Genomic DNA, 24,693 nt, shown 5'->3' with positions numbered 1-24,693 from the left:
CACAGACAGTTGCAAGCAGGAAGTTTTGCAGTGCGAAGCAGTTTTATTGCTGCGAGATAAACTCCCAGTATGAGGAGTCTCTTTTGGAATAACGTAGACTGCCGGTGTAAAGGACAAAACTGTTGTATATAATGCACAACCAATGCTATATCGAAACTGAGAAACAGATCTAATTGCGTTTAGATCTTGACACATTTCTTTAAGTTTTTAATATTTTTGTGCCCCGTACATTGTGCTGATAACGTTATCGGTGTGCTCCATGTTTTTTCTTGGATTGAATTCAGATAACAAGTGCCTTTACAATCTTTTTTTATCATGCGATAAGTCATGCGTTAATTTGCAAGGTATAATCGCACATTACTTCATATTTCTTGACGTTACCTGCATGGCATTTCATGTTTTGGGCCTTAAACTAGCCGATGGCTATATGTCCAAGCAGCTATTGGAATTCTGTACAAAAATAATAATAAACAAACAAAAATTACTCACACTTTAGCAATGTTCATTAAAGGTGATATGACTTTGTCACAAGGTTAGCATGTACGTTTTAGAGTATAGAGATATGCGGATGTTATCAACATTAAGTTCTGCGCTGAGAAACACACAGAAAATAGCTTCAGAATTTTAGGTTAATGACCAGCTGGCTATATTACCTGCGCAGTTCTGCACCTGCTGCACGTTGTGCGATTTCCCAACCTCCTGTGCATGGGCACCTGGGGACAGGAGGGCACCTGCTACTCTTTCCAGGAGTGCATGGATCGAGGAGGGACAGCCTACGGTCCGTGTGCCTACGGCTTCGGCGTATGCTGCTCATGTAAGGCGCACGTCACGGTACTCTTCGAGTATTTTCACAGGTGCACCAGGACACCACATGAGCTTTCGTGAACTCTGTTGTCATGAGGGACAAGATATAGTACACAGTGAAAGATAAATTAAAAATTCATGCGAAGGTTAACGCTCCAGGCTAATAGTGATAACTGTAAGACAGTGTTCAAACAGCTCTTTAAGTACGTTTAGAAACAGCTCTGTGTTCAAGCTACGCTTGCAAAGCGCTCACCTAAGGCTACGTCATCTAGACATTCGAACCCTACATGGGTAGAGGAAATAAACATAGCTTAATAAAAAAACAAAGGAACTATTTTACTTTAAGGTGCTCGAGCATAAATTGGATGGAATGAGCAGTAAATAAAACAAAAGGCGTCAATCGTAGTTATTCATCAGATTAACTAAACTGCACAACTGACTTCCTCATTGTTTCAGTTACCTTCCTTATACGCCATCCATGGCGAAACAAACACTGCGAGTTTTCTAATATCACTACTTATGGGGAAAACACACGGAGCACTTTTTCTACCCCTGGTATAAACACCACCTACAAATTAAAGCACCGGTTCTTTAATCTATGTATTGCCCCGCATTATCCAAGGCCATTTCTTGTTTACAAGGTAAAACAAAGCTGGGTTTTCTCTCCAATCGATGGTCTTATCTTCCTGTCGGTCAAAGATTGTTCAGATGAATTTTTTTTCCATCGCAGAAAAAATAAAAATGAACAAAATGTACGCTGCCCGAAAAATAAAGCTGTTTTTTTTTTCATGAATATTTAGTATTACGAAGACCTCCGAGTTTATTATCTGCGTTGAACTGCTAGGAGAGATTTGGAAGTAAGCCAGGTAAACAACACTCAAGAATGAAAAACGGATGGGCAAGGAAAATCTCTCAACTTCAGCAGCATTAATGCGACTGAGACATTTACCACAATCCATTTGGCAGAGGTAGTAAGAAATAAGGGCTCGAGAAGTGATAAGCACAATCGCATTGCGAGGCCCTTGGAATGGATTCGATCGCGGCATAAAACGCAAAAACGCATGGGGCACAGCCAAGATTCCACATCACGAGGGAATAAATTGTTTTGATAGCTGGTGCATGTTTATAAAGGAAGTACGATAAAGAAAGACACAACTGGGATGGGGAGCTTCAAGAAGCGTGCCAGTGACGTGGTTTTTTTTAAGCACTTGCCTTGTTGATTACTGTCTTGGTTGTAATTGTCTTTCTTGCGCTGAGACGTCTTTTTGCCGATAAATATGCACTAATTTTTTTTTTCATTTTTCTAATGAGGTACTGTACTGCTGGCATTAGTCTTAGGCTTTGGGCAGGAGTGAGCAGTGCGATAACTACATGAAAAAAATTAGCAGCAAGGAGAATCTTTGAAAGGTATTTATTGATACTTCGCTGTTGTTTCGAAGACCTTACCAGTGTGGGCACAAAATCAAATAAAGACTAAAGGTACAAAATACAGCGGTGCATAACTGAAGACACATGAGGTCACCCGCTACATGCAAAGGAAAGCAATAGCTGAAATGCGGCACAACACACAAAAGGCAAGGATGAAAGCACACAATGAAATCACTTGCTACATAAATACAAATGTGAATCAAATAATGTCAATGAACCTTAGGTTAAAATGTCGTTAGTAAGATTATTTTATTGATTGATACTTGTAGCAAAAAAAGGGCGGTGGTGTAGCGTTGGTTAAACCTGGAGTGACGCGATAGCTACAGCTGGCCGAGTAGAACTTGGTCAAGTGACCAACCACGTGACGAACCACGTGATCAGTGAGGATGCACGATGTGTAAATGTTATAATCACACCTTTATAAGCTTAAATAAAAAAAAATAAGTGGCATGTTCGGTCCCTTTGTGTCACGAATGGCAACCAACTTTGCTTGAGGAGCTCAGTGATCGAATGTTGCATTAAATGCTCAGAATTAAACATCAGCTATAAAATCATTACAAAGAAATAACTTCGCTCAAAAGGGATAGAGAAAAATGTTACCAATGTAGCACGCCATAAAGCATTTCTTGACGCGCAAAATTTATACAGGGAATTTCACCAGTATACGTGTTTAGCCGGGCATGGCTAGGCGAATAGTTTCAGTAGGTTCGTACACGAGAAGCCGATCTTGTGTAAACATTTATTTGGTGCCACACCTTCCCTCTGTCCTCTTCGCTGGATCGCAGTGACTGCTAGCTGCGGCTCTATGATCACGTTGAACAACACGTACTTCAGCAGCCCCGGCTTTCACGCGACTCCTGGTTCGGGTCAGGCTCCCAGCGGCAGTGGCGGCGACGCCGGCAGCATGGGAGGGCAGTCCAGCTGCGCCGTGCAGGTGTTCAAACGAAGCGACCGCATTTGCCAGATTCGCCTCGATTTCGACGAGTTCGACCTGGAGCGGCCCATGGTTGGCAACTGCGAGGGCGAAAAGTTCATCGTGACCGGACACAACGCCAACAGCGTGGTGCCGCCTTTATGCGGCCTCAACACTGGACAACACCGTCAGTGCATCTAATTCTTTCCGAGATTCGAGAATTCCGTGCTGATTTCGATGAGTGCTTTCAGAGTAGCATATAAAGCGACCATTCGAATGCGTGGCAATCGGTACATTCTACGCCAGGATGAAGTGATTTGATTTAGGGTGGTTTAACGTCCCAAAGCGACTCAGGCTATGAGAGACGCCGTAGTACCTGGGGTTCTTTAACGTGCACTGACATCGCACAGCACACGGGCCTCTAGAATTTCGCCTCCATCGAAATTCGACCGCCGCGGCCGGGATCGAACCCGCGTCTTTCGGGCCGGCAGCCGAGCGCCATAACAACTCAGCCACAGCGGCGGCTGTCCAGGATGAAGTGCATCTTTTTTGACAGATGGTCTCGAAATACGACCAAAGACAGATTATCGGGGCTAGTTGTACTTCATGTACAAACTAGACTATTGGGCCAGTCGGGTTATGTGGTATAGGACAAAAGCATCTTTGAACGCGAAAGAGTTTATTAACGCAATTTCTTTTTTGATGTATAGTAATATTTCTGTATACGAATAAATATATACTCAGATCACGCGTCGGTAGGCTTGCATTATTTTGCTATTAATGTGTGTTTTCATCAAAAGCGTTCGCCACTGGCTTTCTATGGCAGTATTAACTGCTCGATGTGAGCCATGGAAACACCCTAAAAGAAAGATATTGCTACACATCGGAATAATGAACTATTGCCTTCAATATCTTCATACCTTACAATCTTCCAAAATTAAAATTTTTTGTCCAAGAATGTTCGACAGTATAACGCTAACTTTAGCAGAGGGGGACGAAGGGTGGTTTCGAGAAAACTTTTTATTCAGGGTGGCGTAAAACTTGAGGGACCTTTTGCTACTGACATTTCACGTTGTATTGGGAAACGTTTATCTTGCTGATTTTCTATGCCTTCGTCCCCCGCTTGTTACAATTACCGTTACCCAATACAACGTGAAATGCGAGTACCAAAATGCCTTTAAAACTGCGCGTTATCCTGAGTGAAAAAGTTTCCCAGCACATCACCCGTTGGCACCAGATGCAGTCGTCGTCACACGCCCGCGCATTTGATTCGCTGTTGATTATGCATAAATATGCGTATGCGGAAGTCTGTCCTTTAATTTCGACCGCCCTTCCGCCCACCACTGCGAATTCGAAGAACCATACCACTTTGAACTCTCTTAGAACTTTTATGCGCCGCTCTTAGAACTTTTATGCAAGTTACACGCAGGCTGTAGAAAGCAGATATAAATGGTTTTGAGACAGACCTAGCTAACACGCATATAGTCATTTGAATTGCAAAATCGAGCTTTCACTGCATGGAAGAAAATATGCTTGAGGCAAGTTTGTGCCTAATGTATTAAAGACTATTCGAGGCGGACACCAGAAAGATGAGGGGCGAGGTGCGAAATATACAAAGCTTTTCAAAGATGCAATAATTAGGGCACTGGTTAGTGATCGTTAAGTCTACCAAACCTCGTAATACAAGAGGAAACAAAAATTCCGCGTGCAAAGCTATACACACAGCACTAAATGCCACATTTAACTTGTGTGCTACTGCACTTCCTTGATGGGCATTCACACTGAAGAAATTATTTTGTTCATTGGCGGAGTAAACCAGGCATCGTGGTTAATATAAGCAGAACGTTTGTTCGTGTTAACTTCTGTCCTGTTTCACGAAGACAGCGCGAATGATCGTTTCCGAACAGACCAAACACTAAGTATTGTAGCAGTGAACAATCATGACTTAATCCTTGCGGACTGCCCTTAGAAAAATGGTCTATAGACAGTCTATAGACTTCTTATAGACCATATTGCCTTCCTATAAATATTTCTTTTTATCTGTTCATAGTCTATAGACTGTCTATAGAGAAAAGTCTACTAAATGTGTACAACCATAAATTTATAGATTGTCTATAGACTGCCTATAGAATTTTTATTCACTATAAACTGTTCTCTAGGGTTTCGCTATGGAGAGCTTATAGACTTTTTAGACATGAGTCAATGGACAGTCGATAGACTATCTAAAGGAAGTTTTGCAAGGGTGCTGAATCGCTTTTGCACGGTTAACGCTTCCACCAAGTGTGGAAATAAAACTTCGCTTATGTGTTTTCTGCGCTGTACCCTACGTGGCAGCACGGAAAGATACGTACAGCCTTGGTAAAAATTCTTCAGTTCACAGATAGTGTTCGCTTCTTTGCCCTGAAATGGAGTATTTAGGGCATCCCTGAGGCCGAAAATCTCTGGGAGTTGGCGAGGAGGTGGCTTCTTTGTTAGCCTAAATGGCCCGTCATACAACCCAAAAGCAGACCCTGTGATTTGATGACTTTTGACCAAGGGCTTACCTGCGCTACAGCCCGAAACAATGCAGAGAGGCGTTGCACTACACAAGCGATTATGAAGTCTCTTTTGACAGAAGAATCGCGCTTCATCCGAGACATTTCTAATCCCATGTAACCATGCCGCAGTGTACATCGACGTGGACATGTCTCCTGGCCCGGTAACGCTGTACGTGGAGAGCAATGGGACAAGAAACAGCCGCTGGAACATCAAGATATCCCAGATCAAATGCGACAGTCCAACAAGAGGTTGAGTGCAGCGACACCTCTTGCGTGAAGCAAACCTAAAGTTTTCAAACCTGCTCCAGCTGCTTACAACAAGAACAAATACGAGAATAAATGAAGCTTCCATACTTAAAATAATTTTCGATGAAAATTGAAACGTAATTGGAAGAGAGGATTATACTTAATTGCTAAAACAAGTGCTACCGCAAAGAGCGTGCCTTAAAACAATTTTAAATCGTTCTGTACAGCGAACTATGCTACAGTGTAGGCCACGTTGTGTGTAAAGTGAAAAAAAAAAAGGTTTTCCTCGTTCATAAAAATAAATAACACTTCCTTCAGGGAAGTATTTTTGTAGTGAGCATTTTTAGCTTCATGTTCCCCGCAAAAGTTATTCAAGGCAGTCGTTCGGTCTCACAGCTATAGCAGATACATTCCTTGTGAACGTCACCTGAGTCTCCCACTGACATAACGCATAGGGTAAGCATAGCCGTTCAATATAGCTGAAGTCCAGCGGAATGACTAAGTCAAAGCCCATAGAAAAGCGTTCTTAAACGAATTGCCAACCTAGAACTCCTAGCATCTGAGAAGTTTAGTTGGCATCGGCCTTTTTCCATGACATTTAGAAGCAAAAGATTACAGTCACTGACCAAGTCAAAGTAATAACAAATTTACGTTTCGGAACCCGTACGGGTTCCTTGTTCCGAAACGTCAATTTGTTATTAATTTGACTTGGTCAGTGACTCTAATCTTTTTCTTCTACTAATGCCTGACCAGACGAGCTTTCGTCGAACCCTTTACTATTTCCATGACATTTACTATCTTGTGCCTCGCACTTGGTATTCTCAGTTATTCATACCGTAAATCTTCGATCTTATCTAACGTCACACAGCACCTTCCAACTGCCTGCAATACTACACGGGAACGAGTGGAAGCTTCAGCAGCTTCGACTACGCCGAGTCACAGGAGATCCCGCCCAGACGCGGCTACCTCAACAACCTGGACTATACGGTGTGCTTCCGCAAGGAGGCCGGCTACTGCTCCATCACCTACTCCGTGCCCGGGCCTGAGGTGCCCTTCTCCATACAGAATGTCGGTCCCGACAGCGCTCCCACCACAAGTAAGCACGCCATTGACTGCGCACCTGAAAACTAGCGCTCAGTGAGTGCCTCCTCTTGAGGAGCATAGAGATGACACACGAGCAGAGCATAATTTGCAGAACTGTACGTTCATAATTATTGTTTTTGCTGCCAATGTAATAAGTTTTGCACAACTGATTCTTTGCACTACTGTGCAATATGAAACATCTGGCGGTCTGGTGATGGTTTACGTAAGAGTTCTTGAGGTCATGCTCGCGAACGTTAAAGTCTTTGCTGTTTTTTTTTAAAGCGAAATTTGTTGCCCCAGGGCATCAATGATGGGTGAAGGTGTGATGAATAATGTAGTAGAGATTAAATGAATGGAAAAAGGTTAGCCGATTTGATGAAGTTCAGCAGAGAACGATGGTACGGTCCCTGCGCCCAAGCAATGTATGAAGCAGGGTTGCTTGGTGAAGGACCTGCTACCATCAGGTGCCGGATCCTTGTAGGCTTGAGAGCTGGGCAGTCCCACAGTAAGTGATGAATGTCGGCCTCAATGTTCTCGTGTTTACATATCGGACACCCTGGCCGAGGAAACAATTCTCGGTACTGAGGCCACTTCCGAGTGATGGCTTTGCTGGTTTGTCATAATGTCGGGCTGCCCCGTCTCGGCAAGACAGCATGACTCGCCTTGACTGTGTCCTCTCTTGTGCTTCTGGTTGCTATTTCGATTGAAAAAATGCAAGCCTTGGAGTTTAGAACCGTGTGTCGAGCGTCCATACGTGCCTTCGTCAAGAAGCCACCAAGCTTCTCATCCTCCTGCTGCTCTCTTGGACACGTGGGCTCACCGAGAACACGTCGAAGCTACTTTTAAAAAATGAAAATCCTTTGCCCCTCATCTGCCAACACTTATCTGAAAAGATATCACTATGGTGCCATATTCCGTTGCAGCATGTGCAACGTGTTGGTTTTATGATAGAGCATAAAAAAACTTAGATAACCGACTTGCTGATTAATAAGAAATAATGTCCGCTCTTGCAGATGAAACCGAAGCTGGTGTGGGCATGGTCGAGTGTCCCATGGACTACCTTCTCCTGGGAGGGGTACGGTACTGCGGCACCAAGCTCAACCCGTCAATGGAGGAGCCTAACCCGGTCATCAACGCGCCTGTCACAGGTTATCTTAATTGCCCTGAAAGCGTTTTGCATTTAAAGCAAGGCAAAGCCTTTTCAGAACGTCTTGTTTTTAGCTTATGCTGCACGGGTTATATGCATTCTGTGCTTCTTCTTACAGAAGGCAAAGAAGCGATAGAAGTTCTTCACCACCTACACCGCATTCACCCAACATTATACGCAGATACATGCCCTTGGTGCGGTGAAATTCCCAAATTTACGCACATTGCATGGACATGCTCAGCTAAACTTATCCACTTGGAGCCACACAACGCGGCGTTGGATCAGCAGGAGGTGACGCTGGCCAGCGGCACCCTGGAATACCAGGAGGCGCTCGTCACCATCGCCAAAGTGTCGGTGGAAGCCACTGGAGTCCTGGACTGAGGACCCCACTCACAATCTGCTCCGGTCTTCTTTTTGCAATTAAATGTTTATTCTCTCTCTCTTACAGCGAGAGCCGTTTCTGACACCCCACCCCAACTGGTCGCGTAACGAAAGCCAGTTGTAGCCGTTGTAGTTGTATACCTCCACAACCCAAGCCAAGCTAAGTACCAAGGCAACAGAAAAAAGAAAAAAGAAAGAAGACCAGGCAAGGCGAGCAAAACGAGAGAAGAATACGAAGATAACGAAGACGACAGTGAGGAAGAACAGAAGGGGGAAGCGAACAAGACAGAAGACAAGCCAAGAAAGGGAAGATAAGGGAGAGAAAAAAGAGAGAAGTCGAAGAGAGCAAAGAAAAAGATAAGATCGAAGAACAAGATACAAATAAGCGAAGGGGTGAATATGGAGGGATGAAGGTGATGATGATACTGTAGTGTGGTAATCTTCATCGATATAACCACTGACATGCGTCGCGTGCTGCCGCTCTCAAGGACGAAGAAGTTGTTCGCTGCCTTGCTCTTTCGCCACGCCTGACGCTTCGCTGCGAGTCTCCCCTGAGCGGCTGGAATCATCTGGGTTCACCGAATAAACACACCCCTACAATTGGTGGAGGTGCTGGGTACGTTCCCGTCCACCCTGGAACTAAGAAGCCGCACGTTACCCTCTGCTTCCAGCATGCCGGATGACACTGCCACGACATCGTCGCCCCTCCCAACCACCGTGCTGTGTTCTGGAGCTCTACGGCAGCGTGATCCGTGCTTCTTCAGTGGCACAGCCGACCAGGACGTCGACGATTGGTTGGCGGCATATGAGCGCGTCAGTAGCTACAACAGATGGGACGACGCTATCAAGCTAAGCAATGTAATCTTTTATCTGACTGACGTGGCGAACCTCTGGTTTCGCAACCATGAGGCAGACCTGCCATCTTGGTCTGCATTTAAAAAGAATTTTGCAGAAGTGTTCGGCCGCCCTGCAGTTCGCAAGCTCCGGGCAGAACAACGCTTGCGTGAGCGCACTCAGCAAGTCGATGAGTCGTTCACTAGTTATATAGAGGACATCGTGGACCTATGCAAGCGTGTCGATCCGCTAATGACTGAAGCGGATAAGATCGAGAACATCATGAAAGGCATCTCTGACGACGCGTGCCAAATGCTCTGGGTAAAAAATCCTGCCACGGTGAGTGACGTGATCAAGCTTTGCCAGAGCTACGACGTGCTTCGTAAGAAGCGCGCTTCTACCCGGCGGTCCGGTGTTAGAGACGACGCCATCTCTACACTTGCGCTGGGCGGTTCTACCCCATCAGAGGACAGCCCTTTACTTCAGCAAATCAAAGCCTTCGTTCGAGAAGAGGTCGCCCGCCAGCTATCGCTGGTCCCTCAGTTACAGGATAGTGGCCGCCTTGTTCCTGACATGGCTCCGTCTTTGGCCCCTACCATACGGCGTGCCGTTCAAGATCACATCGCTGACGTTCTTCCTCCCAGCTCCATGCTCCCGCCCAGCCCTGTGCTGCCGCCCAGCCCCGTGCCAGCGCAAGTAACGGCACCACTGACTTACGCCCAAGTTGCGGCCAGGCCGCTCATGCCATCAGCATCTCTTTCCTACCAGGCCGCTCATTCCAACCTTCCTTCGCCTTTGCCTGGGTCTGCATTCCATGTCCCTATTCCAAGGGTACGCCAACGCTCTACGAACCCTTGGCGTACCGCGGACAACCGACCAATCTGCTACTCTTGCGGGCTGCCGGGCCATGTCGCACGCCTTTGCCGCCAACGCCTTCCACCTTCTCGACCTGAACTATGGAACTACTCCTACAATACAGACCAGCCCTCGCCGAGAAATCCGCCCAGTTCCGAATTTGTATCTCGTGACAATCAAACGTACACAGCTCGCCGCTGTGGATTCTCTCCTTTTTTTCTTCTTTACGGGCGCGAGCCAACCTGCACAATGGACGCGCTTTTTCCCTACCGCCCTGATGTTTCTGAATCGACGCCACTCTCGGACGCCGCCCAGTATGCAGAAGAATGCCGTCAGCTCGCTCGTTCGCTCACAAAGGAAAATCAATGGCAACAAAAACACCATCGTGACACTGGTGAGGCGCCTTCATATGCGCCCAACTCCCTGGTGTGGCTCTGGGTTCCTGCCACAACCGCCGGCCTGTCAAAGAAGCTTCTTGCTCGGTATCACGGTCCATACCGAGTGCTTCAAAAAACATCTCCTGTGAACTACGTAGTTGAGCCCGTTACGCCATCTGCGGACTTGCGTCGCCGTGGACGCGAAATAGTTCATGTGGACCGAATCAAGCCCTACTACGATCCGTCTGTCCTTTCGGCACCATGAGTCGCCAGGATGGCTCCTTCTCTGCCCGGGGGGGAAACTGTAGTGTGGTAATCTTCATCGATATAACCACTGACATGCGTCGCGTGCTGCCGCTCTCAAGGACGAAGAAGTTGTTCGCTGCCTTGCTCTTTCGCCACGCCTGACGCTTCGCTGCGAGTCTCCCCTGAGCGGCTGGAATCATCTGGGTTCACCGAATAAACACACCCCTACAATACAAACATTTTTATTGGAGGTAAAATTGAACGCCGCTCTGGGCGAACGTTTCACCTAGGCCACAGCCTTGTTCAGCCATTTTTTCTACTCTAATCATCATGTAAATCGATTTGAGTGTTTATTTCTGGAAAAGTTTAACTAAGGGAGGCCCCGTCTCAGTTGTTCTGCGCGGTTAGTAAGCAAATGTTCACGTGTCTTCTAATGCGTGGGCATTTGAGGGGACATGTAGTGGAGGAAGTTGCGTGATGAGTAAACTGAGCGAAGCCAAAGGTCAAGCCCTGTCCACCGGATTGTAAGCAAACTGCCCACCGTGGCAGCTTGCATACATCCGCTATGCTCCCTGGTTGCGATGACTTTTGGCTTCCATCATGTATGTCATAACGAGCCCCTCTTTCCCCTTACCGTGGCAGGTGGCCTTTAAATTAATGATTGGTCGCGATAGGTAACTCCGGAAGAGCGACCTAAGTCGCACAAGCCTCACCGATGACAGCACCTGCCATCACAGGGCCGTCGCCCATCGCTTAACCACGGTACCATTGCACCAGGATTAGTATGAGAGGTCTCACGGATCTATGATTGTGAAGGACAGAATGACCGATGTCGCGGCGTTATAAGGGGATGACGAGAATGAAGTCTCGTAGAACGACAAATAAAAGAAAATAAAACAATCGGTGTGTGGTCAATCAGCATAGTTAGTAAGTGCGATCGTTCACGCATTTTCGTCGGGTGGCCCAAGCGAGCGCCATTGAGTTTGTTTGCTTTCTTCCTCTCTTTCTTGCAGACATGACGTCGGGTCCTTTCATGGTGAGGTTCGTGTCGGACGGAGCCTTAAACGCACGTGGTTTCCTGCTCAACTACAAACAGAACCCTTGTTGAAGAGGAAGAAGCGCAACGCTTTTACATCATCGAAATGAGCGCTCAACTCAGCAGGAAGTGCGAAGTTTTATACTATTTATTTATATATATGTAGCAGCTGTCAGTGACATCCCCTGATATTTTAAATAGAGAGAGAGATAGAGAGAGAGGGCATGACCAAAAAAGAAAAGAAAAACTACCGAATAACTATTCGCGCGATGAGCCACCACTATGTACTGAGACAGACATCGACAGTTGAAATCATAGCACCTACCCTTAATGAGTGTACTGAACTATAGCTTCCAACGAGGCCCGCACCTATTCCTTTTTACTGAAAGCGTGATAACGCCCTTCCCGTCCCCATATCTGTGTCAGGTACCGATGTAAGCGAGACATCGGCATCAACTTTCTTACAGACGACACTATACATAATGTTGACCTCGTCAGTGGCACTAAAAAAAATGTACTTGAAGAGGACGTCTCGGGTTTCACAAGCTTTACAAGCTATTACAAACAGAACAAGGCCCCATAACTGCATAGGTTGCAAGTCATTACAAGACCAATTGTCAAGCGAATAAAAACTGTGCTTTTATCACTCGCTGTATTTACTTTGGTTGTTTAAAAAAAATGTACATGAATATCAGCTAGCTTTTCTTCGTCAGCTAGCTTTTGTTTTATGTCAAACTCATTTTCAGACTGAACAACAAGCAGCCTGCTCCTCAACAATCTGTGTAAACAAAGCATGCTATATTGTTTGAGCAATATCCGATATTAGTTCTTCATAATGATTCGCAACGGTTAATGACTTGTGTGATTTCTTTATAAGACAGTCGGAAACGGCAGAGAAGTGCTGAAAGGAAAGACGCTGGAGGAACACTAATGGAACAGTCGCGGTTACAGTAATCGAATACCTCAGCGAAACGGGTCTTCACTCCTATTAACATTCTATCTGCTGCATTCCTTCCCACTTTCTAAACTTATGCCTCAAGGCACACTTCTCGGTTAAAAAAACAACTCCTTATGTTGCCATTAGTATTCGGCGTCCATGGTTCCCTCGACAACGTATCAGCGCCGCATCCATATAACGACCGCAATGCATTAGTTTCCCGCGACATTTACACAGGTAAAGATGGCGCCACCGGTAAGACGATCACTAGGCTTGCGGCGTATTTACCGCTTCTGCGAGGTTCGGCCGCCTGCCGCAATGGCGCCGTGGTTCCCAATCGACCAGGCGCCGCTTGCTGGCGCGCGGCCCGTTTCTGTGGCGGCTATTCTGTCCTCCGAAGCTTCTTCCCCCTCCCGCCTCGTATCGCGCGGGCTGTCTGCACTCTCTCCACCGGCTCTGCCGGCACCCAGCCTCAGGGACGCGATTCACGAAGTGCGCGCGGAGCCCCGCGCGTTTGACAGCGGCGTTGTACGACAGGACTCCCTGCAAGAGAAGACGAGACAGTCGGCGTTTCCGGCCCGGACGCGGCTCAGACTGACGTTCACAGATAAAAGCATCCATGAAAGTTGCTACAGGCGCTGTCTCGCTCCCCTTCTCACCCCCTCTTTTTCTGTCTCGGCGCGGGGAGACAAATCATCGGTCTCTCGTTGCAAGAATAAGTTGCCGCCAAGTCTGGAAGAAGACGACAGCGCCCCGTCACGTCGAGGAACGTCAACGCGTGAACAGCGACTGCAGAGTGTGATCACTAAACCAATTATCATCATCGGCCGAAAAACGCACGTGCTCTTGTTGTGGCGGTGCCCGCGCAGAAGACGACGGCGTTCGGAATTAGAGGAAGGTTCTGCTGGGGTGTCTTGTGGTGCGAACTGTGCTTGAACATTGACGTCGTCGCGTCGTGTCGCCATTAGTGCCGAAACGGCGCTGGTGGAGGGCGGATCGGTTTCGACGCGGCCGGGTTTCCCGGAAATATCGACCAGCGCAGACGCAGCCCGCGCCATCGGGGTAAGTAAGCGTTGGCGCGTGTGCCCGCAGCGACTGCCCGTGTCTGGTACGGAGATTGCGCGCGTTCGAAAGCGTGTTATTTTGATGCAACTCGGACGAGTAGTAATGCGTCACGGTAGTGTGTGTTTCTTTAGCCAGCCTGTAACAGGACGGACATGCAGGATTTTCATGCGAAACTTCAGATCTTAAAGTCGAAATCAAAGCAGACAATCATTCAATGTTTTATTAGAGTGCCGTTGAGCAGCCTGTCGGTCTCGCTGCTAGCGCACTAACAAAGCACTTTATTGAAGCAAAGGCAGAGCTTGTGTGGCGACTATACCTATATGGCATACATGAAAATACTGAGATCAGTATGCGGTAATTTAATATTCAGCAGTAGAAGCGTAGTCACAGTGTAGTTAGCATGCGTAAAACACGAGATTTTCGGGAAGTGGGAACAAATAGGATCATAATTGCAAAGAAACAGTGGCGAGGAGTAGACAAAACAGATTTAAACAGGATTTAATATATGGTAAACGTAAATGGTATAATATAGCACATAAAAAAGGATACAAGAAACCATTAGGATAAGAACTGCAAACAACAATATTAATCTCTACTACTACTTGAGATTGCCTAAGCGGCGGCTTGGTAGACTAGTGAAAATTATTGTCACGTGGCTGAGGTGACAGCATGAAGGAGGAGAAAAATACTTATTTAGAGTCCAGTGAAGGCAGCGCTCGGTCCACCAGGCACGGTTGCTCTTCTTGCCACCACTGAGTGAAGGCAAGCACTCCAGGAAGAAGATTTAAAGTATATTAAGCGAAAGGGGTGTCAATGGCAGATTTAGGTCAGTGCAGAATATGTCTGTATCTGCCCTGATCTCCGGACAGTTGGAACAATGAACCGTATCACTCCAAACGAAGCTTTTGGGCATTATTATGCTGAGGAGAGAGTTAATATGACCTTTGCGGGGGATGTGTGCTTGTTCTGTGTTGTGTGACGGGTGAGGCTGAGGCAAAATTGTACGATTTGTCTGATGTTCTGGTAGTGTTCGGCTATTTGCTGTTACGACGTCTTCCGCCGAACAGTACGAATGTAGATGGCAGACAACTGACAAAAAACTGTTCGGCCGTCTCTGATGTTCATGTAATGTTCGGCTGTTTGCTGTGTTACGACGTCTTCCGCAGAACAGTACGGATGTAGATGTAGTTGGCAGACAACTGCCAAAAGACTGTTTGGCGTTGAGTTCGAAATGCTTGTTGGGCGATGCAACTTGTGCCGACGAAAGCGACTTGGACGCGGCGATAGTAGCAATTTTCCTAAGCTGTCGTCGAAGATCAGAACGGCGGCCGCTCTCCGCTGCGCCCACTTTAAAGCCATGAGCTAGCTTTCTAGACAAGACGCTCGCAACGTCGTAGAAACTGTAGCTCGTTATCGTGGGTCGTCTCGCGTTCTAAAACGCGAAGCGATAAGGCCGCTTTCCGGCGCCGATAAGAAAAATTACGCCGAGAAAAGCAAGCCAAATGTTTCCCACCAACATGCTGTCCATTCGCGAACTGCTGATAGCGACGGCTTATAAAACCAACTTCGCTGGCTCAAGACAATTCGAACTGCTATCTTGCCTTTGCATGATAGCAGTTCTTTAACCGCAGTAAAAAAATTGGCCCAAATATACATTCCAGACCGCCGTCGTTAGTAGTATTTTGTGTTTCAGGAACACAGCGAACAAAGGTTTATATCGGATTCATACTGGCACCTACTCATGCTAATCTTGTTACGAGGTGGTTAAAACAGTTTCCACAAAATGGCCCTACTTTCTTGGTGTTCACGTATCTCAGACTTGCAAACCGTGAGCACCCGGAATCTGCTATAGGCGTAAAGGCCATGGTAGTCGCAAGACAAATGTGACCGAAGCATTGGTTCTAGGCCTGACTTATGGCCTATGAAAGTGTCACTTAAGAAAGTCGCTCACAGTTCATGTTTTGTGGGCGCACTGGCTGGCGTCTGTCGGAAGGGGGCCCACCTAAGGCCAGTCGAAGGTCAAAATTGACAAAAAACCACCTGAACACATTAAAAGAAGTCTGTGTTCTGTTTTAACGATTCACTTTGTTACGGTGTGTTGAACTATCTGCAGGTGAAAGCACATTGTTTTCTCTTAACATGAGGCCAAATCATATAAAGACAAAATTGGTCTGGCGTTCGGTGCGTTTTTGCGATATGAATGAGCCTACCAGCGAGCCAACATGTGAAACTTACATTCTACTGCGCCGCCACTGAATTGATTTCATCGTTTTTATGGGCGGGGCGGTGTGGTAGTCCACGCAGTTATTGTTCTCTAGCTGCTCTCTCTCTCTCTCTCTCTCAACTAATTCACTCGACATTGTGGCTGACTTTGCAAGTGCCGATGAACTGACCCAGAAAAGGTGCTTTGTGTCTGAGCTGCGGACAATAGACTTCCGCTTGCAGGCAGAGACATTTTGAAACGGTAGCTGTTTGTATGTTTCTTGTCGCCGTGAAAGGACAAATGATGTCACGGAATGTCTTTGTGGTGTCGCGATCACTGAACGGTGAACGCAGTTGGTGGCACCACATACAAACTGGGCTGTAGTCGTGTCATCTGGCGCAGGTGCCCGCAAATCTGTCACCCTGGACCGTTCTAATGCATGACGCGACGTAGTATAGGCCCATAAAATGTAAATCGATGTTATGTCTTCTGCGCGCATTGCCCACGACGTGCCGCTTTGCACTTCGCGTGGAATGACAGCTAAGCGCATTCTGCCTCACAATCCTTGCTACAGGTGGCGCCATCTGCGCTTTTAAATAAGGCGGCGACTTTATCTGCTGCACGTGCTCTGTGGATTACAATAAAAACCCCGTTTCAAAGGTCGGGCATTTCCTGCTGCTATCAAATTGCGGGGGCTAGTAAGCATTGCTGCCACCTGTAAACTGTGGCGTAACTGTACCTTGTAACTTCAAAGCATGTCGGCGTGGCTCATTTAAGCACCACATATGTCTAAAGAGTGCTTGGCCTCTTACATTGTCCCCAAGTGTTGGGCCCATAGAGTGTCTTACTGTTAACTAGAGGGAAAGCTGGCGCCTGCCTATGGGAGTTCGCATGGAGCTTCCTCGAGACCACCTGTACCACCATGGGCGCCCTAAGCATCATGGGGCGGAGAGCTACCGACTGCAGGGCCACAACTTTTGGCCAAAAATAATGAAAAAACAAACGTTGTTCGATAATCAAGAATGTCCTATCATTCAATATCCTGTCTATAAATCGCAACAAACGAGCAGAAAAGCAGGTAAATGCAAAGTTTGCCCAAAATAAGCGATGGCTTGCTCTCCTATTGGCCAAGCATTGCAGACCAAAAAAGCCAATATTTTCTGTATGGAAACAGGGCAGCAGACGGGAACAAGAAGGGAAGGCACACACACGGGCGCTGCCAATAGGTGTTATTCTGCCTAGTTTATTGGGCTTTCTTAACTAATTTTCATGTCGCTATGAAAATAGGTGTATGCATCTTCTTTTATCTGCCGATGTTGTGGTGTTGCTTGACCTTGTTTTCCCCTATAGCGGCATGCTTTCCGCTCGTTATAATGCATACTGGTCGGTCGATACTATATCTGGGGGTACGAAGCCGTGCGCGTTTTATTGAGCAGTCTAAAAAGGCTCCTTAATCCGTTCCTGTGGATGTGTACCGCGAAATTCTATACCCCGGATTTAGAGTGTTCAATTGTAAGCACTCTATTAAAGGCACGCTCGGTCCTGGATTTGCAGCAATGGGCGGAAAATCTATGAATATGGCACCAAAATATATCATCCCATTTATTGCGTGTGCTGTGTGATGTCAGTGCACGTTAAAGATCCCCAAGTGGTCGAAATTATTCCGGAGCCCTCCACTACGGCACCTCTTTCTTCCGTTCTTCTTTCACACCCTCCTTTATTCCTTCCCTTACGGCGCGGTTCAGGTGTCCAACGATATATGAGACAGATACTGCGCCATTTCCTTTCCCCCAAAACCAATTATTAATTATTATTATCATTTATTGCGCATTGAATGTCATCGGTGTAGGTCGCAATTTAGTGTTTAGAATCGCGGACCCCGCTGTAAAGGCAGACGGCTTAACTTTTACATTCAAACCGTTTTATTGACTGTGTGTACGCACACGTCTCTGTCACCGTCGAACAAAACTCTCCAACCAAGCATTTTCTTGAGATAATTTTTTTTCATACTTAAGTGTAGGCCGGTAGTTTATCTGGATTCAGTCATTTATGTCGACTCAACTTTCTGTCGCAGCGACCTTTCGACACTGCTGATAGAAGCGCAGGCTTTGTTTGCAAACGCGACGAGGCGCCTTTCAAATTTGCCAAAATGAGTCTATAGCCCCGTACATAAGAAGGATGTGCAGACCCGCATCTGTCCCGTGTGAGTGGAGAGTCACCGAATAAAGAAAAAAAAAGGAAACCAAAGAGAACGCCGATAACGACACAGCTGGTTTGCTTCGAGATCAACTGCTGGCTATAACCCGGCTTGAATATTAAGCAGTCTCTCGTACAGGTTACAAGCTCCCTCGATGATGTCTGAAACCTGGCTGAGCATAAAAATATAAATAAGAAAAGGTGCCTGAAGTGCTCGGCGCTCAGTGATTTTCTTTTTTTCCTCATCGTTTTGATTTTTGCTTACTCTGTGCAGCTACTTTATTTTATATCTTTTCATTGCGGTCGCATTTATAGCAAGTGATTGAGGGCGAGCGTATACCGTTGCACACGCCCACAGCCCTCAGCCATCCCAGGTTCAGGGGAAGCCGAGCGAGCGTTTGTGTGACAGCTCTACCGGTATCTACGTGCTTGGTTGCAAACAAACATACAGAGTTCGACGTACGCTGAGCTGTGTGGGTTGTGGTCCAAAGTGCAAGAGTTCTTCTGAGTTGCATGCAGCGTTGCCGAAGCCGAGGCTGTAGAGAGAGCAGTCGCAAGCTGACACCCACCTTAGCACACCCATGTTGGTGTAAAACGAGAAATTTCGCATATTCATCAGTTCGGCATAACAGAATAAAAATTCAGCAAAGAAAAATTATACGAAACAGGAAAACATTCCAGTTACTTCGTTTTTTGAAATATAGAACAGCCTGGGAGATAATATTAATAATAATAATAATAATAATTGGTTTTAGGGGGAAAGGAAATGGCACAGTATCTGTCTCATATATCTTTGGACACCTGAACCGCGCCGTAAGAGAAGGGATAAAGGAGGGAGTGAAAGAAGAAAGGAATAAAGAGGTGCCGTAGTGGAGGGCTCCGGAATAATTTCGACCACCTGGGGATCTTTAACGTGCACTGACATCGCACAGCACACGGGCGCCTTAGCGTTTTTCCTCCATAAAAACGCAGCCGCCGCGGTCGGGTTCGAACCCGGGAACTCCGGATCAGTAGTCGAGCTCTCTAACCACTGAGCTACCGTGGCGTGTCCCTGGGAGATTCCCCCTAAACACATTGAGCATGGCTGGGACTACATGTGTTTCGCGCTAATCTGGCGTTCGACGGTGTTAAAAAGGACTATGAGGACAGATTGAAGATGACCTGAACATAGCTGGGACATGTTTTTTGCTCTAGCCTGGCGTTCGACGGCGTTAAAAAGGACTATGAGGACAGATTTAAGATGACCTGAACATAGCTGGGACATATTTTTTGCGCTAGCCTGGCGTTCGACGGCGTTAAAAAGGACTATGAGGACAGATTGAAGATGACCTGAACCTAGCTGGGACATATTTTTTGCTCTAGCCTGGCGTTCGACGGCGTTAAAAAGGACTATGAGGACAGATTGAAGATGACCTGAACCTAGCTGGGACATATTTTTTGCGCTAGTCTGGCGTTCGACGGTGTTAAAAGGGACTATGAGGACAGATTGAAGATGGTATGAACATAGCTGGGACATATTTTTCGCGCTAGTCTGGCGTTCGACGGTGTTAAAAAGGACTATGAGGACAGATTGAAGATGACCTGAACCTAGCTGGGACATATTTTTTGCTCTAGCCTGGCGTTCGACGGCGTTAAAAAGGACTATGAGGACAGATTGAAGATGACCTGAACCTAGCTGGGACATATTTTTTGCGCTAGTCTGGCGTTCGACGGTGTTAAAAGGGACTATGAGGACAGATTGAAGATGGTATGAACATAGCTGGGACATATTTTTCGCGCTAGTCTGGCGTTCGACGGTGTTAAAAAGGACTATGAGGTCAGATTGAAGATGACCTGAACATAGCTGGGACATGTTTTTCGCGCTAGTCTGGCGTTCGACGGTGTTCAAAAGGGCTTTGAGGGCAGATTGGAGTTGGCCTGTATCAATAGACTGCAGCATTCTAACGACAAAGAAACCACTCTTACCCTACAGGGCGCTTTTATAGACTAGTAAAAAACAAAAACAAACACGAATGTCGCCATCACCGACCGATTTCACAAGTAAGCTGCTTGTGTCGACACCGAAACATCGCGGATCCCGGAGGCAATGCTACATCGCCATTCAGTACTCAGAAGAGTAATTGGATTGAGTTGTTTTCGTTGTCTCTTTGAAAGGTGTATAGCGTAGCGCCAAAAAAAAATTGTGTTATACGTTGCTTGACACCTTTGCGATGACACGCTGTGCCCACGATAGTTCGATATTCGAAATTCGATATTCGAAATTTTGAGGCTCCGATTTTCGTTTTCAGCTCACGCGAACGTAAAAGCCCGGGCCCAGCGGTTCTCATTCAGAAAACACTGATGCGGTTTATTAAGACAGTGCTCACAGCCTAGTTTCGATTTTCAGTGTTTAAAGTCTTGACGCTTGTGACGTCGTTCATGGAGGTTTGACTCAAATCGAGAGCACAACACGTTTGGAGTCAGCGGTGCGAATGAAATTGCAGGATACCGTCTTCAATTCAACAACAACATACCAAACCAATGACGTTTTGAAGATGTTCCGCATGTTGAGACAGAACGGGTTCGTGGATATCAAGCTGAAATTAAAGCTTTGTGGACCATTTGTTCTCACTGTTGGTCGGGGTTAAAGGTTTTCTTATGAATCGCATGTTTGTCCTATAGAAAGCACGATTCCTCAGAGTTATTGTGTACGAATTTGGTTATTTGGATGGTCATTAGGAGGGGCCCTGTACCCCTATCATACTCACTGATGGTTCAGTGGTCCTGGCGTTCGGCTGTTGATTCCGGGATTTCAGGTTTGATCCCCGCCGCGGTAGCCGTATTTGGATGCAAGCGAAATACAGAAACGCCCGTGTGCGGTGTTTTTTTTTTTAGCGCACGTTATAAAGAACTCGAGGTGGTCTAAATTATACCGGAGACCGCCACTAGGGCACCCCTCATAGCCTACGTGTCGCTTCAGAAGTTAAATCGTAACAATTCACAATTTACAATATCTGGTGATCATTGATATGTTATTCAGGATTAAGCGTGATTGAGCAGTAGCAATTGTCCGCGTATATAGTACCGGAAGAAGCCTTCTCGCGGTCACGTTGGCCACATCCATCAGGTGATTACCCGAGTCACTCTTAACACAGTCCAGTTGGCACCGTTACAACTAGCGTCATTTGCAAATGTACTCCTTAGACGGGTCTTCATGGTCTTCGGTGATCGTGTTCTGTTTGAATGTGCAAAGCAGCGACTTGCGCGTCGACGTGCTCAGAAACAGCGAGGAAAGTTCTCCGTTTTCGGAACTCACGGATGGTTATCCTTTACAAACAGCCAAGTTGTATTTTATATCTTTCCTTGAGGCGTCACCGCACTAGAAACACGAATCGTATTTTGCGTTACCTTGCCGGTGCTGAATCTTGAGCATTTAAACATTGATAAGATTATTCGTGCTTGCACCGAGCGTTTGGTGACTTGCTCTCTGTAATGGTAGAGCCCTGAACAATGTCTCCCATTTATACGCAATTTACTCCAGTATTTGTGTCCCTTTAAGTGAGAGAGCAAAAGCGAGCAAGAGGCGATATAAGTCGCCATTTAACGACGCTTCTGTTACCTTTCCGGAGGTGTATTCGTGCCATTAAATAACCATTCTTGCCCCATCAAGCGATTCCGCTGCCTTACAAGAAGAACTTGACGCGCTGCAGATGGTACCCCTTGTAGGACAAAGAGAACGCATTTAGTTAAACGGCTGAACCGCGGAACGGCTCGACGACAAGTAAGGACTACCCCTGTGATACATAGACACCTCATTCTGTCCAATTACGGCTCACGAATCCCCCCTCCCCCATTGACAGCGCCGTGGACGTTTCTTATTTGTGGGTAGAAGAATAATGTCCTCATTGCTGTCCGCATTGTCCTCTTAGACACCTGACTGTGTCCAATTACGGCTCACGTTCCCTCCCCTCCCCCCCCCCCCCCCCCCCCATCGACAACGCCGTGGATGTTTCTTATTAGAATAATGCTGTCCTCAGCGACGTCAAGCACAATGAACAGCTGCCACATTGTTCTCTATGTGGGACGCAAGCGCCTGTCTATGGAGCAAGACAATCGACAGGTTCTCGTCCAGGTTCTCGTGCGACTGGCGGTATACTATAAACCTACTGCCCGCAATTCCCGGTGCACAGGCAGGAACGTCGATCCCGTGCACCTGGACTCGCTTGCCCTCATCGCAGATGTACACTGACGTGGCACATGCAAACGCACGCACACACGCACGCCCAAAGCTCAAACGTAAGCCGACGATGGCGTAGCAGTTGCCGGCGAGCAGACTTATGAGATCCGTTATTCTTGATACAACCTGTCCCCCCACCTCCCCTTCTGGTTCCTCCTCGCGTGGTCTGTTTCCTCCCCTGATGAGAGGGGGAGCGGGACAGGAGAGAGAGGCCCTATTGTCGGAAGAGGCTGAGTAAAGGCCGCGGCCGTATATCTGTCTCTCGGCCACGGCGATTATAGCGTACCCTCGAGGGCGGGTGGCCTGATCCCTCGCCGTGGGAGAGAAGTGCAGCTGTTTCTCTGCATGCGGGGATGGTACGCGCTCGGTGGAAGTGTCACCGCAGCTTCGGCGGTCGGTGGCCACTCGCGCTGTCTTCCATGGAACTTGTCCCCATCAGAGACGATTGGTGACGCTATCCGGAACGCGATTGTCGAGTACGGGTGGGTGGCCAGGGTGGAGATGGGACAGCAATATGCAGGCCTTTGGTCGCTAAGCTCTTCTGGTTTCTATCTTTTTGTTTTTTTTATGTTCGCAAAGATACCCGTTCCCAACTAGAGTCTCCTTAGTGTTTGTGATGCTCGGCTGCTGAGTGCTCGGTAAAAAAACCCCACGTCTTCGCAATTACCGGAGCCCTCCACTAAGGCGTACCTCATAGCCTGAGTCGCTTGGGGACGTTAAGTACCCATAAAACTAAACCAAATATCACTTAACTAACCACTTGGTTCCTTTTTTCCTGCGCCGTCATATTTACTGAAAAGCGTAAGTGGTCATCACACTAGGGAAAGTATATCGGTGTCATTGTTCAAAAACAACAGGCACAGCCTCCAAATCTCGCTAGCGTGTGCAAAGTTCATCACCCATAGGCATACATGCTCTCGAAGCTGAAGGGCAGTCGATGCGAGTGATAGTGCTTATCTGTGGCAGGCGACTGAAGAGATAACGCTCAAGTCTACTCGATGGGCGTTTTCGTGGGCATTTATCTCTGTAATCCTAGCTTCCAAAGGGCCAGGAAAAACCGGACACTTGAAGCCAACAGCGTGCCACATTGCGCATATGCCTCTAGTTGTGGTTGGACGAGTGCTCCGACATCATCGCGCCCTCCAGGTATCGTGCTTTTGTTGTCTTGTGAAGGTCGTTTCTAGAGCTTATCAGAATCCTGCAGACAGGGCATGGCCCACTCTACCGAGAGATTACCGCTAAGCAAAAAAAAAAAAGGAAAGGCTAAAGCATGTCAGATTCGAAATGTTTGCTTTTATTGTTAGACTATAGCTCTATTCCAAACCAGGCATTTCTAGTGCTGAGAGGACAGTGTAGGCATCAGTGTACGGTGGCGGCCCTTTCGGCTAGAATTAACTAAGTGAACTTTCATTATTTACGCTAAGGCGCCCGTGTGCTGTGCGATGTCAGTGCACGTTAAAGGTCCTCAGGTGGTCGAAATTATTCCGGAGCCCTCCACTACGGCACCTCCTTCTTCCCTTCTTCTTTCACTCCCTCCCTTGTCCCTTCCTTTACGGCGAGGCTTAGGTGTCCAACGATATATGAGACAGATACTGCGCCATTTCCTTTCCCCAAAAACCAATTATTAATTATTATTATTACTTTCATTATTTTGAACTCGCTTAATTCGAGCCTCCGGTTTATTCGAACTCACGCCTTGAACTTTGCAAACTTCAACTGCATTCAAACAAGCCCCGCCGCGGTGGCTCAGTGGATAGGGCGCTCGACTACTGGTCCGGAGTTCCCGGGTTCGAACCCGACCGCGGCGGCTGCGTTTTTTATGCAGGAAAAACGCTAAGGCGCCCGTGTGCTGTGCGATGTCAGTGCACGTTAAAGATCCCCAGGTGGTCGAAATTATGCCGGAGTCCTCCACAACGACACCTCTCTCTTCCTTTCTTCTTTCACTCCCTCCTTTATCCCTTTCCTTACGGCGCGGTTCAGGTGTCCAAAGATATATGAGACAGATACTGCGCCATTTCTTTTCCCCCAAAAACCAATTATTATTATTCAAACAAATTGTCGCTCCTCATCGAATTCCAATAAGTGAAAGTCGATTTATACATATTGATATATATTCACAGAAATCGTCTTTTTCAAGCAGCAGTGTATTAGCCTATAAATTAGATGGCGTTCCTTGAACCGCTAAGCCT

At 46.9% G+C, this 24,693-nt stretch overlaps 2 protein-coding genes across 2 annotated transcripts in view; both read left to right on the top strand.

Moving 5' to 3' along the window:
- Positions 1-677: 677 nt before the first annotated feature.
- LOC144104174 (uncharacterized) lies at positions 678-12,064 on the top strand. The gene is made up of 6 exons (XM_077637032.1): positions 678-814; positions 3,018-3,332; positions 5,812-5,931; positions 6,797-7,024; positions 8,025-8,159; positions 11,865-12,064. The coding sequence occupies exons 1-6, from the start codon at positions 706-708 to the stop codon at positions 11,957-11,959; spliced, it is 1,002 nt and encodes a 333-aa protein (XP_077493158.1). The 5' UTR covers positions 678-705; the 3' UTR covers positions 11,960-12,064.
- Positions 12,065-13,186: 1,122 nt separating this feature from the next.
- LOC144104172 (alpha-(1,3)-fucosyltransferase 7-like) overlaps positions 13,187-24,693 on the top strand; it is a 61,546-nt gene continuing 50,039 nt past the window's right edge. The window contains exon 1 of the mRNA XM_077637026.1: positions 13,187-13,886. The gene's annotated coding sequence lies outside the window, so the exon portion shown is untranslated. The remainder of the gene's footprint in view (positions 13,887-24,693) is intronic.

This window comes from Amblyomma americanum, chromosome 9, assembly GCF_052857255.1.
Source record: "Amblyomma americanum isolate KBUSLIRL-KWMA chromosome 9, ASM5285725v1, whole genome shotgun sequence".
Lineage (NCBI taxonomy): Eukaryota > Metazoa > Arthropoda > Arachnida > Ixodida > Ixodidae > Amblyomma > Amblyomma americanum.
The sequence above is the reverse complement of the archived record's forward strand: the minus strand, read 5'-3'. Positions and strand labels throughout refer to the sequence as shown.

Coding starts and splice junctions, on each gene's coding strand:
- LOC144104174 (XM_077637032.1), top strand. CDS start 706: ATGGGCACCTGGGGACAGGAGGGCACCTGCTACTCTTTCCAGGAGTGC. Junction 5,932..6,796: donor ATGCGACAGTCCAACAAGAG/GTTGAGTGCAGC, acceptor AACGTCACACAG/CACCTTCCAACTGCCTGCAA. Junction 7,025..8,024: donor CGACAGCGCTCCCACCACAA/GTAAGCACGCCA, acceptor CCGCTCTTGCAG/ATGAAACCGAAGCTGGTGTG.